Source organism: Vidua chalybeata, chromosome 6 (assembly GCF_026979565.1).
Source record: "Vidua chalybeata isolate OUT-0048 chromosome 6, bVidCha1 merged haplotype, whole genome shotgun sequence".
NCBI classification, from domain to species: domain Eukaryota; kingdom Metazoa; phylum Chordata; class Aves; order Passeriformes; family Viduidae; genus Vidua; species Vidua chalybeata.
The window spans coordinates 7,996,547-8,008,909 of NC_071535.1; the positions used below are offsets into that span (position 1 = coordinate 7,996,547).

Here is a 12,363-nt window from a genome sequence, read left to right on the forward strand (position 1 = left end):
ATCTCATGTTTTGCTTCTTTATTGGTCAAGGAACTGAGGCATGCTCTGCATGAGTAGGTTGGAGGGTATAGAACGTATCCTCAAGGTGGATCTGCATCCAGGAGATGTGAGTGGGTGTGAAGGAAGTAAAAACATGTAGTGCTTGAACTTGTGTCTACAGCAGTGTGGGGAGTGCAGCTGAACTAGAACAGTAGATCAAAGCAGCACAGAGGACTCAACATCACACTCCAAACACTTCAAACTTTAAATGTTAGACTCTCTAGTCTGTTCTTGTGGCCTGAATGCCTGTTTGCAGCTGGAACACATTGGGTGTGCTCCTGGCATACATTGTCTGATGTTACCTTAGTTTAACCTAAGAGGAATCCAATTCCTTTGTTCCAAAACAGTTCTGTGATGTGAACTAACACAGCATCAACAGGAATGATCAGGCAGTTCACGTAAAAAGCATGTTCCTGGTGTGAACTAATGCAAATACAGGCACACCCTTAGAGCTACTTATGTAAGTTAACTGAGCAATGTTTTGGCTAAAAACTTTTGAACCATCTCCTCTTTTAACTTGTTCTCAAAACTCTATGTAGTACTGGAGTGAGACTGTTAGCTTTCAATAACTTCCTTTATTAGAGGAGAGAAAGGTTTGTATCTTTTGGTGTGATAAGAATGTTGGGGGTGAGAGGAAACTATAAGCTTTCAGGTAATTAAATTATTTGGGCACATTAATAAGTATGTTTTCCTTTGCTATTCACAAAATTATCTTGCCTATTTCAAAGGTAGGAAAGTGGGCAAAGTGTTTCTGTGACAAGTTTTAGTGAATGAGTACTGCTTATTAACATTGAATCCAGATGCTCAGAATTGTAGGATCTAACAGCTGGACAATATTGCTGCCTGCTGTGCAACAAGTAATCTCCTAAAAGTTTAAACAGACTTTCTTATGGTTATTTTAAGTAAATAACTAATATAAAGCTATTGTTCTGGCCTATGCAACACCATCCTGTTCACGTCACTAGAAAATTTAGTGGTTTTCTATTTAAGTGGGCTATTTCTCCCCCACCCCTGAATGATGCATTTTGCTTCTGCTCTTAATGTCACTGTTTTTGCTTTGTTTTCCTGTATTGAGTGTTGTGGCCCCAGCTTCCACTTGAAACATGATTGGGAGAGGCTCCTTCCAAAAAGTCTGCTTATAAAAAAAGGTGTATGAATACCTCACAAGGATGTTCTCTTCACTCTTTGTATGATGTGCAATACATCAGTAAGGTGTAACCTGTGATATTTAAAGGTTTAAACCACATTGCCTACATCCTCCCTAAAACTTTTTAAAATTTATTTTTAGGCCCCATATTCTTGCCTTGACTTCAGTTTGGTGGTTTAGGTGTATTTATGCATGAAGTGCTGACAAAGCTCTGTAAGTAGGTGTAGAACAGAATTAATTTAGGTATCCTCTCATTCAGAGCTTTTTTTTAAGGCTAACCAGCATAGATTAGTCATTAGATGAGATGTCCAATATGAAGTTTCTCAGCTGAACTTTCTGCACAGAAGGATCAGGACTCTCAAATCATTCTCACCAGGAGAATAAATCATGTATGAAGATAATACAAAAGAGCTGAGTTTAAGCTGACCCTCGGGGGCACCCTGACTTTCTGCTGTGGTGGCAGAGGCACCTTTTGGATAAGGAGGAGTTAATCATTCAAGGTGATGAGGGGCAATGGTTGAGAGACCATCAGGATCTGAGTACATCTCTTCACCTTTCCACATCACTTCTGTAATTGCCACTGTAGGATTTGACATAAATTTATGGAGTCTGGACAACATTTTCAGGGTCATCTGGTCCCCTCTTTGCCCAAGGAGGTCTAGTTAGACCCATCTAATTAGTTCCATCTGATTTGGAAATGTTCCGTTTCAATCTAGCTCTTACTAAATAATTAGAACAAACTTCCTCAGAGGAAAGCAAAGGCCACTGTCAGATTTTTCCTTAATTATATCTCTTCCAGAAGAACATAAGGAAAGCATATTTCTGTAGAAAAATCTTTTATTAAATTTGATAAATTTTGTTTTAACCAAAAACCCCAAATGTTCTGTTTCATGGGTTTTTTCCTCACTTTCCCCTGCCTCTGAGTACACATGTAACTGTGACCTGCATGTTCAAAGTTCTGACTTTGAGTTGTGTGTAGTGATGACTGCTTTTGTAGGATTCCCTGATGTTAAATTTACTACTTTAAATGGACTGAGTTTTACTGTAGAAAGTCCTTTATCCTGAAATTTAGCTGTTTGAAGCCCCACTGAGCTGAATTATTGTGGCTTTTTCTGCTTATCAATGACAGCAATGTTTTTTTTCTGCACAGTTGCTGTTTTTCTAATCTGATGATTGAAGGCTTGGCTAGAATTTTTGGTAATGTTAATTCCAGCCTTTTGTTTGAATTCTCATTTTTCTGTTGCCACCAGACTCTCATCTAAGGAAAATGGAAGCTGTCAAGTGTGCCTGTAGAATTACCAGATCTGTTCTCCAAGATGATGGTTTTAAGATAACCAACCATTGTTCTTCTCTCCCTGTTACACTCTGTGTTAGTTGTGACCCAAAGAGATGCTTTAGTCTGGGAGCAGATGCCTGTGCTTCAGCCTTCCATCAGGAAGTTACTAAACTGTAACAATCTATTTATGGTAGCTTCTTTGTACTGCTAATAACGCAGCAAGGGCTAAGATTAAGCCAGGTCTGATTTTGTTTTGCATGTGCTGGATTGTGAAGACAACTTTGAGCTGATGAAGTCAGCAGAGGGGAAGGACAGAGGAAGTAGAATCTTGATTCCAATAAGAATTTTCTTTGTCTGTTGAACAATGAGAATCCTTATAGATTCTCTATATTTGGCTTTCTTATTTTGTCAGATGTGAAAAATTTAGAATTGCAATTGAGTTGATTCTCAACTGGAATGGGATGGCAGGGAAGAAGTAACTTTAGCCCACTATTAGCTGCACTGTCTGTTTCCTTTTGCACAAGTGGTTGGTACTTGAAAAAGAATTCTGGTTTGAGTTTTTGGTTTGTTTTTTTTTTTTTTCCCTAAATTATACTGAATTTGTGTTTGTACCATTTGGGCTTCTCATAGTGAATCATTAATAATTTCCCTCTTCGGTTTTTTCTTGATATTTTTTGTCATAAATGACATATCCATACCCATAATGACATAGAACATACCCATTTCTGGGTTGGTTTACCTTTATTGATCCCATCTTGCTCTCAGGGTGGGCTGAGATCCATATCAGCATTATCTTTTCAGAAGGAAGTGGAATTAATGCTGCTCTAGCACCTGTTAATGTAGGATGCAACCAGACTTCCTGTTCAAGAGGAAATCCTAATTTACTCTTCCTTGTAAACTGAAGGCTGATCAGCTTACCACATAGTAACCTTTTGACTTGTAAACATTGTGTTCTTTTGGACTGCTTTTAGCCTCTAGAAATTGTTTCCCTCAGGCTTGGTGGTAACTTTAACAGTAAACTTTGACTGTGTTGAATATCATGAAAAAGCAGCAATTTTTTTCTGCTGAAGTAATTTTAATGTCATCAAGCCTACTTACAAACTCAAGTAGGTGCTTAAGATGCCTTCAAGTTCTAGAAGGTGGCTATATTTTTCTTTGCATTCTTAAGCATTGCTGCAGTGTTAAACTAAGAAATTTGTTATCCATGGGCTAGAGATAATAAATTGAGTTACTGTGATTATTTGTTTTGTGATGCAGACTTTCAGCTCTTGAAAATGCTTGTTGTATGTGGGTGGGGAGTTGGCTCTGGCTGGGATAGTCATGGTGAATCACTGGTAGTAGTGCCAGGTTTGGCATGGATGAAGATTTGGGTTGGGGCCAGTAAAGTGAGTTGCAATGCTTTTTTTATTATTACCATCCTCTGAAAAGATTTTTCTGTCCTTGAGGAGGAAGGAAGAGATCAAATTTAGCAAGAGCAGTATTTGTTTCCTCTTGCTGCTGCTGCAGCCAAAGAAACAGGCTTCTAAAATACAAGTGTTCTCCAGGCTTCTGCCAGCCCTGCTCAGAGGAGCAGTCGAGGCCTCTGAGCTGGGTGCTCAGCTGAGGCTCTCCTTGGAGATCTTGGAGCTTTTCAGGGCAGGAACAGGTACTGGGACAGGAGTTCAAAGTAGTTCTAGAACTTCGTATGAAAAGAATGGTCTTGCAGACATTCTGCATCTAGATTCCTTACTGCCAATGTAAACAGTAAGGATTTAAATTCTGTGCTGCCAGCACAGCTTGTTCTGTTCCTCTGGGGATTGATCCAGCTTACTGAAACAGTGGAAGGGGATTGAGTCACAAGGAACCAAGACTCCTCATTTATACTTCTCTTCCTTGTCCTCTCTCACTGTCCCCCCAAAGACTTAATTTATTTTCTGCTCTTTTATACTATTTAAATCATGTGGATAATAGAATGGTAGTGTCAAATCTAAAAAATGCAGTTTTATTTCTAATGCTTTTTTTCCTCTAGGCAATAGGGCTGCACTGTTGTGCATGTGCCCAACTCTCACTCAGTGTGATCTCCTCGTTGCTAGTATGTTTTTTGAATTCTGTATAAGAAATACACTCTTAACAGACAGAACATTTATTTTGTTGGCCCAAAAGAGCAAGCTTACTATTTCTTGGTACTTAAAATATGTGTGAAATATAAATATTAATATAAATATTAGCCTATGCCCTTCCCCCCCCTTTATTAGTTTGGATTTTAATACTTCCCTGTAGCATAAACAGTTGCTTGTTTTAGCAGAGTTCTGATACAGATTAACATAAAGATACTGGTCTCAGAAGAAATCTTGGGGGAAAAATTTAACTCCAAACCAAATGAATTATTAATGGCTTTTGTTTCTGTTGTCACTCCTCCTTTTTCCAAAGAGTACTTTTTCCATAGTGCCAATAGAGAGCACTGAGGATATATCAGAATAAATCTGTGAAAAAAGGTTTTCTTGAGAAGCCAAGCCTTGAGAAAATTGTCAAGACTGCTGCATTTGTGGTTGCCCTGGTCTTTTAAGCCTGTAGCACTCTAGAGCAAATTAGCTATTATCTTGAAATCTCTCTTCACAGAAAAACACTGTGGTGCTCAATGCAGTAAGCCAGCAGTCTCCTTCTGAAAATCAATTTTGGCTTTCTTGTATCAATCACAAGTTTTGTCCTAGTGTGAAATGATTATGTGAAGATGGGACTTCTTGTGAAAAAACAACTAATTCATGTCCGGTTCTCATAACGTGTAGTGCTTGGTGGTGTTTGTTGCCATTGTGTGTAAGACATTGGAGCAGGATGAGTTCCTGTAAGGATGCTCAACAGGACTAGTTGTGTCCCTTCTAAACAGGATAAAGTTTTGTTATCTGTTGCACATTGAACAGTTGGCCTTGTTCTTGAGAACGGTAAGTGTAGTGTTGTAAATACATGTAATGCTGATAATGAAGCATCATGTTGCTAACTTTTAACATGTGAACTTACATCTTAGGTGTCATTATGGTTGGCAAGGACAGTTCTGTGATGAGTGTGTCCGCTACCCAGGCTGTGCTCATGGGAGCTGTAATGAACCATGGCAGTGTAATTGTGAAACCAACTGGGGTGGCCTGCTCTGTAACAAAGGTACTTAACATTAATGTACAGGAAAAATAAGTTAAGTTGCATGATTAACTGATAACTCATTAACCCCTCTTTTTTTTTCTGCTAGTGTGCAACTACCCGAGTGTTTCTGTGCCTTAATTCTTGTGTGGCAGATGGTGCCTAGGCATCAGAAGTATAGGAAGTTCAAGACAAAAGGCTTGGAATTGTCCTGACTCTTCTAACTCCTGCAGTTGTCTCTTGTTCATTCTTCCCTGTTCTGTGGATAGTTACCAGATCACAGGCTAGCCACTGGAATATGGGGATGATGTGGGTGAAGGATGTTCAAGCCTGAAAGGCATCTGTGTGTCTGACTAGGGACTGAAATGGTGGGATCTGTGTTCCCTGCTGACTGAGCCTTTTCTCTGTGCAGATCTGAATTACTGTGGGAATCACCACCCGTGCCTGAACGGCGGAACCTGCATGAACACAGAGCCGGATGAGTATCGCTGTGCCTGCCCCGACGGCTACTCGGGCAAGAACTGCGAAATCGGTACTTTGGGATAGTGCATCTCTCCTTGGAGATGTGCAGCTGCCTTAGGCACTCCTGCATTTCAGTGGGGATATGCTCCATCTCTCCTTTCTGGAGCCTGAGCCTGGCTCTTCAAAAAGTCACCAAAGACAACAGAAATGCTGCACCAATTTTCCTTTAGATAAGACTGACACTATTTCTTACCTTTGACTTCTCTTCCTTAATCCAAATATGCAGTTGGGCTGTAGTCTCATGAAACAGGTTAGACACGTGGCTTTCCCTGTTGCCTTACTCCCTGCTGCCCATTTTCTTGTCTTCTGGCTTGCTGGCAAGCATACATCATTTGCAAGCTGGGGACTAAGAAAGGTGGAAGTGATGGACACTTCAGTTTCTACTCCGATGTGGAGCTTTGGCCCTATTTTTAGTTGGCTGAATGTGTTGACTATCCTTTTTGATCAACTGAAACTTAATCTTTTAATGTGGGTTTTCTAATATATTTGGATTAATAATGAAATGTTAACTACTATGGAAATGTGCTCAAACCCTCTTACAGAGTCACCTTGAGCAGTCTGAACAAAAAGTGTCTTGTGCCTATTGGCAAAATGGAGAAGAGCATTTAAACCACATCTGTGATGACGTATGGCTTTGACTTGAGTTTGACAGATCTATGTCTTGAAAAACTACTTCCTATCTCAACCACAGTACAAAGATAGCATGTTGATTTTTTTCTATCTGTGTATGTTACACAAAGACCAAAATGTTCATGTTCTGGGGACAGTTTTGATCTCTGGAGACTTTTCTTGATTATTCTCACCTTGGAGGTAAATGGAGACAGTGTGCAGTTTCTAGTTCTCCCACATTTTGCTTCATATAGTGGTTAGTTGGGTGTTCTGTTTCTTTGTTGTGATGCATTGTTAAATCCTTTTTTTGAAATGTGATATTCACAACTCTTCACTATGAATTTTGCTGTTTCTTGATAGCTAAAATTTTAGGTGGAAAGAGCTCATTTTTTTTCCCACTTCACTGCTTGGCCTTAAGTTCACTAAACAATTAGCAGAAGGTTTTCAGACTTAATCACTATGTAGATCTTTGAACTTCTTAAAGCTCTGTGTGGTATTAAAGATACCATCAAAACTTGAGTTTTGCTTCAGCTGGTAGAATGTGATGCAAAGTTTAGGCTAAAATGGATGAAATCTTTCCATAGCTTGCCCTGAAAGCTGTGGGGGAGTAGCTTGTCTTTTCAGTGAGGAGGCAGTGAAAAAGAGAGTCATATACTTGCTGAGATCTACAGTGATTTTTAACAGTAGGTTGGTGTGTGAGCTGCTTTAGGTACTGGTACTAAAAAGCTTCCTTGGCTTCTGAGAGGGGAAGTTACCAAAAAGAAGTTAAAAAAAGCTTGTACCTCCTCAACCTGATGGTTTTGTGCAGCCTCTGCCACTGTTACAGCCCTACATGGAGTGACAAGCAGCATCACTGCCTGTAAGCACCTCCCTATTCCCTGCTGTTTGCAAGGAGCAGTGCTAGAATGAAGCTAAACAGACCTTAAACTACTACAACTGTTCAGACCTCTGCATACAGCATATCTGTTTTTTCTCACTGAATTTAAAAGAGGTGCTGGAGTGCTCTGGAAGTACATGGCTGGAAGCAGAGTGTTAGTGGGGAACTTTGCTGGGATATTGAAATCTAAGCTGTGCTTAGTCATTAGGTGGGAAGGATGAAACATCTTCAGTGAAATCCTGCTTCTTTTTTCTCCTGGGAATCTTAACTCTCAGCAGCTGGGAGAGGAAGGCTCCAAACTTCTGTACTGGTATCCCTCCACTGTTACTTCTCTTGGTTACTTTTAGCCAATGCAACTTTTAACCGCAAGTTCTCCTTAATTGGTACTGGAAGAGTATTTAGCAAGAATTTCTTTCCTTCTTTCTCCCCAGCTGAGCATGCTTGTGTATCTAATCCCTGTGCTAATGGTGGAATTTGTCACGAAATTTCGTCAGGCTTCAAGTGTCACTGCCCGTCGGGGTGGAGTGGACCAACATGTGCTATTGGTGGGTATGGACTTGCTGGTGACTGACATGCTGGGTTGGAAGGGTTGATGCTTGGTGATAACACGCTCTGTGGGTTTGGAATTTGGTGGTAGTCTTTTACTTTCCCTGTCTTTTAACAGCTGAGCATTGGCAGAGTGAAAAGAGGAGGGTTCTGTGCAGCCCACAGTATTGAAGCATAGCTGGACCATATCCAAAGAAATGCCCTGTTGCCAAAGCTTGTTTGGCAATTCCTGACTGAGCCATTCTGAAGCAAAATACAGAATGGCTTCCTTTTGAGAAATATAAATGTGAAGGTCAAAGGTTCTCCCCTTTTTTAATAGTAAAAAAGTAGATTTGCACACTTAAATGCTTAAGTGTCTGGTTCAGAGGACAGAGAAGTGGTTGAAATGTATTGTGGGACTGTCATTGGTTTGCATGTTGCCTGTGATTTGCAACACAGGTGGCTTACCTGTTTTCAAACAGCAACTGTCCTCAAAAAATAACCCTCAAAACCAAACAAAAAAACCCTGAAAATTACCAGCCACAGAACCAAAACTGGCTAAATATGTGTTGCAATCTAGGAATATGACTTTCGATGAACATGCAAATCATATGTAGGTTATTAGGTTATCTGATTCTTGTTTGCTTATCTTCTCTGTCACAAAAATGTGAGAAATCCTAAGTAAAAATTAGGTTAGCAATGTTAGCCTGTGCCTAGGCTTGTTTGTACATTCTCCCTCTTCATCTCAAACTAACTTTGAAGCACAAGCTGTTAAGCCAAGCTTTAGGCTGTGTAATGGAGTCCCCCTTTGCCTTTGCAGATATTGACGAGTGTGCATCGAACCCCTGTGCTCAAGGAGGGACCTGCATTGATGGTATCAATGCATTCGAGTGTATTTGTCCACAACAGTGGATTGGAGCAACTTGCCAGCTTGGTAAGTAATTCTAAAGCTTTGGAGACTACTGGAGATTATTCCTAAACAATTTATAATTCTGTGTTTCTGGCATGGTTTTTATTGAAGAAAATGTGGAATATGTGTGGTGTTATTGGTATCTTAGCTGCTCTTCAGAAGCTCTCAAAGCCAGAAGTTTCAAATGGATTTGTAACTATTTAAGCTCCAATTTAAGCTTACTTGTAATAGTTCTTTTAGAATGCCCCATAACTTTTCTGTTGCAAAATGTAGCATTGGTGATGGTAACTCCTTCTCCATGGTGGCAGAGCAGTGACTAAGCTTGTGGAGGCCAGAGAAGGATTTTCCCTGACTAACAAATTGCCTTTTTGAATTTTGGCCAAGGGAAGAGTAAGATAACATGCATGTGCTGCTGTAGGCAAGTGTACATTAAAATCCTGTGGTATGTGAATTAGTGCCCTACCAATGTTTAACATGAGCTTCTGATGCTGGGATTGCATGGACACTTTTGCTTGGTGGTGTGGTAATCTGTTTCTGGGTTTGTACTTTATTCTATTCTTTATTTTCTCTTCTTTCACAGATGCTAATGAGTGTGAGGGGAAACCCTGTGTTAATGCTTACTCTTGCAAAAATCTCATTGGTGGATATTACTGTGACTGCATTCCAGGATGGACAGGAGTAAATTGTCATATCAGTTAGTATTTCTTTAGTATGTATGTTGACAGTAGGATGCTTTGTTCTTTAAAAAAAAATTATGATAAGTGATAGTATATGTACTTTAACAAGAAAAAAATACCTGTTGTCAGGATTCTTCTAGCAATGTAAATTGAAAATACTGTTCAAAAATTTATTTTGAAAGGTAATTGGTATTAAAGTGATCTTAGAGATACACTTTAATAAATCTCTTGATGCTTACATGTTTCTGAATGATATATACTGATTCAATTTAAAATACTTTTAAGCTAAAATGTTAGATATGAAATTAACTCATATTGAGATCTCATTTTTAGTACACTGTAGTGGAAATATAGAATGTCATTTCCTATTGTTTATTTTTTTAAAATAGGGATCTTTTAAGACATCAAAATCCTACCTTTCCTTTGAAACATCTAGAAAAAAACCTTTTTGAAAATCACATGTTCTCCATTTTTATGCTAAACCTATACTTTTCAGGTTAGTCTTGAAGTCTAAATTCTAATGCTTTGCATATTTTATCCATAGATATAAATGATTGTCATGGACAGTGCCAGCATGGAGGGACTTGTAAGGTAACTCTTGTTTATTACATTCCATGTTGAAAATTAATCTTTGACGGGTTATGAGTTTTATAGTTTGCAATTACAGTTTGGTTAAATGAGTTCAAATGTTAAAAATGTAACACTGTTCTTGCAGACTCTTGCACCCATTTCACAAAATAAAATTGTGGTGCTACTGCTGCCCGCAAATCCAGAAGTAACTTGAATTTTTGTGTACAAGTTTTGTCAATAAACGAATCCTTCTACTTTTCCTTCTTTTCCCTGCTCTGCAAAGGATGAAGTGAACGGTTACCACTGCTTGTGCCCTCATGGTTTCACAGGAAAAAACTGTGAGATAGAAACCAACGAGTGTGAGAGCAATCCCTGCCAGAACGGGGGCCGCTGCAAAGACCTGGTGAATGGATTCACTTGCCTGTGTTCCCAGGGATTCTCGGGAGTCTTCTGCGAGGTGAGGGCAGTGCAGACATTACTGCAATGCTTGTCATGGACTGAATTCTTGAAAGAAATATATCTCTGGGTTTAAATGGGAGTAACCCAAGGCTGGAGCGTCACTGCCTGTCGTAGCTGTTACCTGATACTCTGAATAAGCAAATTTGTTGTGCAGTGCTGTCATAGTAGCTGGAACACTTGAATTTGCAGCCTGATAAACTGCAAGTTGTTGTAAATAGGTGTTGGCCTTCCTAAGGGTTTTAAGGCTGCAAGTATTCCTTAAACTTGAAATGTTTTCTTTTGCAATTTTCAGGACCTGTGTCCTTTTGTTACACTGGAGTGCTTTAGGTTCTCATCCTAATAACTCTGAGGTACATAATTGAATTACCCTTCAAGTAATCCTACTGCTACTGTAGGAGTAGAATAATTATATATCAATTATTTGTGTTATATTTAATGGTGATGATTAACATAATTACTAAAGGCAGGCAGATAGACAAGTATTGGCTCTCAGAACTTTGTCTGAGATCATTTTAGGAACATGGAATTCTAGTGCTTAAGGACTCAGATCTGAAATATTGAAGTCTTAGTGGTAATTCCTAAAGTATTTAATGGTAAAGAAGATATTCCTCCTTTCTAGGGAGGACATTAGGCTTTTCAGTGTAAAATTATTTTGCATTAAGTATTCACTTTCTGGCTTTTGCTGATAGTCAAATTCATCTGGATGTTATGCTTAGTATCAACTGGAGGCACTAGGCTAGAATTTTGTTGGATTTGCTCCAGATCTTTCTGTAGAGGATATTGGAGTGATCTCTCTTAAACATTTTATTCTATGTTATTTGCATCGTTAAAGAAGTAGTGCCCTCATTTTATTCAAAATTTAAAAGGACTGCAGATACAAACCAGTTTAATCAAACTGGTGCAGCACCTAATAGCTCATGAACTGTTTCTGCATAAGGATCATAACTTCAGTGCTCTACTCTGGGCTGATTCATACAATACTGTGTAATTAAAGTTTTAGCAAATGTGCTTGAATAATAGGGGGGAGTTGGCTGCTTGCCTTGTGTGCTGCAGGAAATATCTACCATTGATTCCAGATGCTGAAGTACCAGCTACTGAACTTGCATTGGGAAGGGGAAATTTACACTAATGGAAGGAAACAAATGGAGACATCTGATAGAGGAGATCTGAGAATCTTTCTCAGACCATAGTTATTTTTTTATAGCTTGCTTTGAATGTTCTGTGTGAGAGCACGAAATGGTTTGCTAAAAATTTTCTGTTGTGACTGCAATTGTATGTGCTCTTCTGAATTAAATACTTAACGCCATTTGTGTTCCTTCTCCTTTGGCTAGTTTGGCATTTTTCTCCTATTTAGCTACTGAACTGCTAAAAATAGGGATCAAAACCACTATTGGACTTAGCTGTCAACTTTGCAGACATGAAATTATCTTTCTCCTAAGAGACATGTGAAGAAAGAGAAACTGACTGGAGGGGAGAAAAGCAATCCTTAAGAAAAAATAATTTGGAGGAAATATACTATGTAAAAATATCCATTTGAGGCTGCTTTGTGGATTTTGAGACCAATTTAGGGCATCATGAATCAGTGATCTTGTGTGTCAGTCTAAAGCAGAAAGCAGCAGAATTGTTTTGCCACAGCAATGTCTA

The 12,363-nt window shown here is 39.1% G+C and overlaps 1 protein-coding gene across 2 annotated transcripts in view; it reads left to right on the forward strand.

Moving 5' to 3' along the window:
• JAG2 (jagged canonical Notch ligand 2) overlaps positions 1-12,363 on the forward strand; it is a 68,923-nt gene that overhangs the window by 39,166 nt on the left and 17,394 nt on the right. Inside the window, exons 6-12 of one of the 2 annotated variants that reach the window (XM_053946568.1) lie at positions 5,464-5,594; positions 5,983-6,102; positions 8,010-8,123; positions 8,924-9,037; positions 9,594-9,707; positions 10,235-10,281; positions 10,544-10,717. In XM_053946568.1, the coding sequence (XP_053802543.1) occupies positions 5,464-5,594; positions 5,983-6,102; positions 8,010-8,123; positions 8,924-9,037; positions 9,594-9,707; positions 10,235-10,281; positions 10,544-10,717 (814 nt within the window). The remainder of the gene's footprint in view (positions 1-5,463; positions 5,595-5,982; positions 6,103-8,009; positions 8,124-8,923; positions 9,038-9,593; positions 9,708-10,234; positions 10,282-10,543; positions 10,718-12,363) is intronic. The other variant, XM_053946569.1, reaches the window with a different exon arrangement.